Here is a 7,629-nt window from a genome sequence, read left to right as displayed (position 1 = left end):
GGCTCTGGATAATGCCCTGGTTTCACAGACAGGGTTTAGATTAAGCCAGGATTAGGCCTCATTAGAACATTGAAGTAGTTTTTATAAACGTGCCTTATTACTGGTGTGATATTATCTTGAGACAAAACAATGGCAGTGGCACTGACATATTTTAAAATATGCTTTGGTTAAAACAGCTTAAACATGCATTCTAGTCTAGGATTAGGTTTAAGCCTTCTGTGAAACTGGGGGAATACGTATGAATTTGAAATGGTATAAGCCTACTATTTCTATTATACTATTAATACTAGTAATAGCCTACTATTTCTGTAATATAAGAATTTTGTCGTACGATTTCGTTGTTTTTAATGAATCGTCTGAGTGAGTGAATGACCCAATGATTCATGACATGCTCGTAGCACTTGTCGCCATCTACTGGCGTAAAGATGTAACCTGCAGAAAAAGTCACTGACCTGAATTAGTGAATGTATACATTGGTGAACCGGATCAAAAGATTGGAGTTGAATTGGATGATTAAAAATCCTCAATACTATTTTTCAAGGTGCCATGTTGCGAGAAGCATGATGAGTTCAGATATTCGGAAAACATTCCCATTTTATCCAGACAAATATAACAAAAGTACACATTTTCAGCTGTCTTAGTTTTATTAAAAAGTGCAGAATGTGTTCAGGAACATCAAACAGGCATCTTTGATTCCAATTAGGGAGATAATTCACAGTAAACTTGTCAGAATGTATGTAAGCTGCTAATAATAGCTTGTATGACATGTTTAAAATAATGGCTCACAGTCCTTCACTAAGCACACTCATCATTGCATATTCTCTGATACTGTCAATGTCAAAATTTCAAAAGTATATTAAAATATAACACTGGCAACCTTCCAAACATTATTCCTTGACCATTAGCATACAATGTCTCCATTCATGCTACATTAAACGATTATCTCTGGCCTGCACACATCAAAAAGGAATCGTATCACTCTTCCAAGTAGGTACATTTCCTGATATATATCCTTCAGGTAAATATAACAGTGTATTTAAAACAAAATACTTTTCTAAATGTCTTTACATGGCGCTCTTCAATCTGCTATACAAATGTGTTTTTTTGTTGTTGTTTTTTTACAGGATATTGCCGAAGAATTAGAACTGTATACAACCACACGCTAACTGGTGTGATCCAAATCGTTCTACAGAGGCAGCAATCAATTCTTGGAACATTTGTAAGTTTTGCAATGGCATGAAGTCCTTGGTATAGAAAGTCTTCAATTCATTGGAATAAAAACCACATGATTCTCTCCTGGACTGGTTCTATTCCAGTGAACACTGGTCTAAATGGCTCAGATGAAGCTGGTTTGCTGGCATGCATCATCAAATACTGAGCTGGCAATGCTGGCTAAATGGAAGGCAGTGATGTGTTATGAATACTATGTGTGTGTGTTTGTGCTGGAGGGCTTATTATGTACTGCTGTATGTTGCGTAGTCAGTCACAGGCATTAATTTACATCCCTCTAAAATTCACAGCATTAATAAATGTTCATCAGAGCTATAATATACTGGAAAAATAGTGGAAAGCAGGCAACTACAAACAGCAGAGCATTTCTACTGAGATTTGGCAAAACATTATATTCAATAGGAGACAGTTCACTTCTCTGTAGAGCTCTGTGGTGGGACAAAGTGTGTCATGATATGTGCCACTGTAAAGGTTTGGACACTTTTTCTGCTGACTGGTGAATTTTCACGGGTGAAATGCAGTCATTTCAATAGGAATCCACACAATCGAGAATTTTCGGCAAAAGATTTTCCAATAGGTTCAAGGTTTTCACGGATTCGCAATTTTTGCACTCAAAAGTTCACTGTGACCGCATCTTAAGTATACTGAATATTAACATTAATTTGGCTCAGATTGTTTCAACTATTGTAGGCTAAACTTACCATGGAGTAACATACCATTCGGGGTTATAATATATGTGTATGTTTGACTCTCTCACCTCTGAATGAGAATCATTGCTTGTGTATAACTGAATATTAATCCGCAGTCCAAATACCATCTTAGTTTATGTAGATTGAGGATATTGTAGAATCACAATGTGTTTGTCATCTTATTTATTGCTGCCTGTTTCTAATACTGTTAAGCTATTCGTATTAGTCATGTCTCCATGGTTAGTTGTATTCCTTCTCTCTTGGCTGGTTATGGTGTGCCCATCAGCAGGTAGAAAGTAAGAGCAACGATGAGGAGGAGGCAAAAGGGAGAGGAGAACGTCTGATAGGCTGTGGCAGGCATGAAAATGTCCTCGTATTTATAGATGCTAATCATGCGATCTGACACCGGTGGGGAGTCAATGTCATGCCTTGTGATGGAACCTGAGAAGAAAAACAGAACAAAACGTCTGTAAAACAGGGCAAAATCATAAACCGGGCTGAATTTATAGCTTGAAAGGGGACCTTTTTCAAAGTTGTGATTTTGTTTTAGGTGTCTACTAGAATAGGTTTTCATACTTGGATGTTCCAAAAACATATTATTTTTCACATATGTTGCAGCACCTCTCTTCCCAGTCTGTCAGAAACACTCTGGGGTGCGTTTCCCAAAAGCACTGTTAGCCAACTATGGTCGCAATTTCCATCGTTACCAACATAGTAGAATGATTTGACATTTCCCGGAACCATAGTACCAGTGAACGTTCACAAAACATGTCACAAACTTACATGGTTGGAACTACAGCTCTCGAGCTGTGGTTAGAAGCATAGTTTCTAGATAAAACGGCATGTGGACTTAAATAGATTGTGCTCTTGGGCACAATAAGCAAGCTAACATTCAGTACATTGTATATCTTTCACCCAATTTAAATATATATATATATATATATATATATATATATATATATATATATATATATATATATTATATACACATTTTAATCTATATATTTTAGCATGTCAACATTCAGCCCCGTTTTTGCATACGGGAACCGTATTTAGTATGACGGAACCCATTATTTGTTACAGTAGCATGCCAGAAAAATTACTTTACGTGGAGAAACCTGCTGACTGAATGAACCAAATATATAAGAGTAGAGTATGCCAAATAATACATCATGTTAATGTGATTAAAAAAACAAACAGCTCTTTGTTGTCTATGTAAATTAACTATAATAATATTAATAACATTAATTGCGCTCTCGAATCGATTAATTAGCATAAGTTATTACTCCACCACCTTCAAGTGACAGTCCTATATTGTAGAACTAATGTGCTTGAAACGACAAGAGGTGCAACCGGTTTCGGCAAACAGTCGTGACTAGCTAGTAAAGTTTCTACAGCGATGCATCGTACCGTGGTGGTTAAGCAGTGAGTTGCATCATTGTACGGGAAACGCATCCCTGTTTAGTTCCCGTCTCTTTGAAGCCCTGCCTTCTAAAAAGCGCTCTGACTGGTAGGCTGGACCAGTGTTGTGATCGCTACTAATGCAACTCAACCAGCCCTCGTCCCTTTTTTTGGGGCTGGGCTGGGCTGGAATTATTTAAATGAGGAATATTGTGATGTGTGCAATGCATTCCCAGAAGAAACCTCAAGACTACAATCGAGGCATATCAGAGAGTTCAGAAACAGTGCTTACTGATATAGAGAATAACTACCTTTGAAGTGGACTTTGTGCTTTGTAACTTTGCCGACCTTTTTCATGCTCAAACAGCAACATTACACTCTTAACTAAAGCATACAAAAAGCATAATAGGGCTCCTTTAAAATGGGGCTGAATGACTTACCTTGTATGGCAGGTCCCCAAGCAAACAGATAGTACCAGCTTAGGTGCAGGTCCACTAGCGTCTCCTCCCGTGGCACATGAAGAGGCCGTTTGAAGCGGCAGGTGACGCGGTTGTTTTCAAAAATGCCCTCCTCGTCCCGTGCCGGGTTGCGCTTGATCTCTTTGGCCCACTGGCCCACATTATAGAAATGATGGATCCGTACACGTCCATTATCGTCATGAACACAGCCCATTACATCATCACCTCCCTACAACAACAATATTATTGTGTATTTCTTAGCAGGTCTGAAAGCATTCCCACCTTATATTCACTCCCTCCCCTTTTACCATTTTTTTGTCAGAGGAGAAACCGACAGCAACCCATCCGTCAGTGTCTGCACTCATCTCAAATTCTACATCTGTGCCAATGCGTCTGAAACTCAGGAAGTATTCACAGGTCTCTGCGTCACAGCCTGGTTTGCCATATCTACAGCAACAGAAAGATTAAGAGAGAGACAAATAAATTGAGGCACACATTTTATTCATGTACGCACATTCATGTCATTCCAAAAATATTTGACTTTCTTTATTCTGTGGAACATAAAAGATGATATTTTGAAAAATATCTCAGTGTAGCCTGTTAAAACCAGACCATTCTCAGTAGTAACTGAGTTATGGTCTGGCAAAGTTTCATTAATAACTTATTTCCAAAGGGGCGTCACCAACGGATGTCGCTCAAATGCCTCTGGGCGCAATTGGATAGACCTAAAACCAATCAGAGCGATCGTCATTGTATAAAGCCATAATGCTGCGTCCCAATTCGCCTAAGTTACACTACGCCATAAAAGTATGTACTCTTTTTGTGAAGAAAATGTATTTACTTTTGAATGTGTAGCAAAAAAGTAGGCAAGCTTTGGGACATACTACTTCGTCATCTTTATCGGACGGATCTGTCGCGTGCATCCTGTCACGTAAACTGCCCTGTCAATCATCTTGTCACAGTTAAAATCCTCTATTAAATCTAATTTAACTTCCTACCGTTTCGGAGAAAAATGTAGTAGCACGTTCATCTGCCCGTGGGTCTTTCATGGAGACTGTCCTCATGTGTTTGCAATTTGAATATAATAATGCATTTAAAAGTTGGTGGCTTCACCAACGGACGTCGCTCTATGGGCGCAATTGGATAGACCTAAAACCAATCAGAGCGATTGTCATTGTGTAAAGCCCGCCCCAACGTTTCTGATTGGTGCCGCGATTTCGACGGATTAGAAATGGGCTTGAATGAGCTCTTTGCCAGACTACTTGCAGAGCAAATCTAAATTTGCCGGAAGTTTTCTGGGTTTTCCCAGGCTAATCTCAGTGTTTATTTCTCCATAAAATTAAAGCCAGTGGGGTCCTGTGTAGTTTTGAATCTGACTGACTTTGATTATATGGACAAAAACAGTTGATTCCTGTGTTTCACGGACGTCAGAAAGTCACACAGGTTTGGAACAACATAAGGATGAGTAAATTATGACGAGTAAATTATTTCATTTTTGGGTGAACGATCCCTTTAAGATCTTGACCAAGAGGCAGAGAAAAGGAAGCTTTTGGCTATGGCTGAGGAGGAATGACAAGAGCTGGGGTGCTGAGAATCCTCAAAGGCAAAAGGACCTGAGATCCTAGTCCAGCGGCAGGGAGATGTCCCTGTCCGTTGTCCCACCACCCTGAGATGTTCTGGGACTAAAGGGGCGAAACATCGGTGAAGGGTGGCTCCCTGCTGATGACCCTGCGGCTGGCAATTTGACACCGGCGTAGGCGCGTCAGGCAGTAATGCCCTGCAGGTTTTACCATCAACCTGTTTCTAATTATCAGAATAACCATCAACACAGACTTACAAAAATTCTACATGATGTGTATGTATATTTCATGCTGCAGAACATTCCACTGAACGACACAGAGAAACAGCACCATTGGCTGATTGACACTTATAACTCTTGAGTGTACTGGCAGAATACAGCATGTAATACACTATTTGACACTAATACAGTAATATATTGTCCCTAGACTAATTTTAACCTTTTTTTCCATGCGCTCACCTGATGCATCCTTTGGTTACTCCACAGTCGCTAACTTTGATGCGGGCAAATGGGTCCACAGGGGGTGCAGTTGGGAAGGGGTAACCTATGAGACATCAGACAACCAATACATTAATGAACTGGTTTCAGCTAGTCCTACTACTAAAATAAACAACAATGATGCAATATATCTTTTACATTACATTTTAATTTTTTTAAAATAGGAAATATTTATTGAGCACCAAATCAACATATAAGAATGATCATGTAACACTAAAGATATATTAACATAGAAACATTAAAATTTTACTGACCCCAAATTTTAGAATGGTAGTGTATATTGTATTGTTTTGTACATTACACATAGTGTTTTACATTTACACATTTGTACAACAGAACACTGTCCCATCATGTATGTTGCATTGCTGAAAAATGACATTTGTTTTGATTTAATTTAAAATCTTATTTTAGTTTTCATTCATGTTCAATTCAATTTAATTCACATTTATTTGTGTAGCGCTTTTCACAATACATATCGCTTCAAAGCAGCTTTACAGACTTAACATGTTTTATACTATTGAACATTGTCCCATCATGTATGTTTGCGTAGCTTTATCTATCTACAACACTGGCCCAGTCATGTGGTATTAAGAGTTTCTATTCTAATCTATTCTATTCTATTCTATCCCTTTGATGTGTCATGACTTTATGAATCACTGTCTGGGCATCTGCAGACAGTATACTGAATATAAAATAGACTAGCTTAATAGACTTATATAGACTTGGGAAAGTCTGCTGATAACTGGAAATGAGTTTCACAGACCTGTGAGCTGCTGACCAAGGTGCTGATTTTATACCATATGAATGGAAAGGATTATATCAGTGAATCAAAAACAATATCTCATAATTAAAAGGCCTGTAGTGAGGGAGGGCATCAAACAGTGTGACATTCACTACATGTATTGGTTCTAAGAATTGCACTCACATTTACAGAGAAACGACACAAAAACAACAATGTAAGCATTGTCTTTTTATTCCTTCGTACCTTCGTCTGAGAGGTATCTGGACTCGAGGAACTCGGAGGCGAATGTGCTGTACGAGTCCTTATGTGGTTCTTCATGGCCCGGCTCTCCGTGTTCTCCATGGCCGGCCCGCAGTACATTATCATCGGTAGGACTGGAAGAGACCGCCAGCCACAGTGTCGCATCGAGCAGCACACAGATCCGCAGCAGCGGGTGCAGAACATACATGACTGATGCGATAATGGTTATTGTACAGGCGAAGAGAATCGGTTCTGATTTACTAGTCGCATTCCAGTACTGATACTTAGACTGATAACAAATAATAAAATGTAGCTAATTAAATCCCTTTCATGATAAAGCGTTTCGTTTGGTCCGAGGGGGAGGGGGTGCTGCTGTGCCGTTAATGAATAGGGCCAAACCAATCCGCTCAAGGTGAGATTTGTAACCAATACTGGTGTTGCTTGATAATGAAACGGCGCTCAGTGATATTATTAACTGTATACACTATTTAGAAATATCAATTTGTTATTTATTATCACATCATTGCACACTTCTGAATCTATGGAACCGTTCTGCGCTGATTTCACACAGTATTCCTCCCCTCTCTATGTGTGTTTTCTTCGCCTTGCACGTCAATCGATAGAGATCGGCAGTATTTCGTTCCAATAGCATCGCACTTAACTGCAGTCGCAGATACACTGTAGGTTATATATGTAACGTTATTAAACAAATATTAGATTTTTAAAGACAAAGACTTAAAAAAGACATGCACATTTAATTATCAGTATTATTATTATTATTAGTTAATCTCT

General features: G+C 38.8%; 1 protein-coding gene across 1 annotated transcript; it reads right to left on the bottom strand.

Annotated features, from left to right (window-relative positions):
* Positions 1 to 2,092: 2,092 nt before the first annotated feature.
* frrs1l (ferric-chelate reductase 1-like) lies at positions 2,093 to 7,191 on the bottom strand. The gene is made up of 5 exons (XM_081389323.1): positions 6,841 to 7,191; positions 5,817 to 5,901; positions 4,087 to 4,225; positions 3,761 to 4,007; positions 2,093 to 2,360 (listed from the first exon to the last, which is right to left on the bottom strand). The coding sequence occupies exons 1-5, from the start codon at positions 7,043 to 7,045 to the stop codon at positions 2,188 to 2,190; spliced, it is 849 nt and encodes a 282-aa protein (XP_081245449.1). The 5' UTR covers positions 7,046 to 7,191; the 3' UTR covers positions 2,093 to 2,187.
* Positions 7,192 to 7,629: the final 438 nt, after the last annotated feature.

Source organism: Scardinius erythrophthalmus, assembly GCF_964197995.2.
Source record: "Scardinius erythrophthalmus genome assembly, chromosome: 16".
Taxonomy (NCBI): domain Eukaryota; kingdom Metazoa; phylum Chordata; class Actinopteri; order Cypriniformes; family Leuciscidae; genus Scardinius; species Scardinius erythrophthalmus.
The sequence above is the reverse complement of the archived record's forward strand: the minus strand, read 5'-3'. Positions and strand labels throughout refer to the sequence as shown.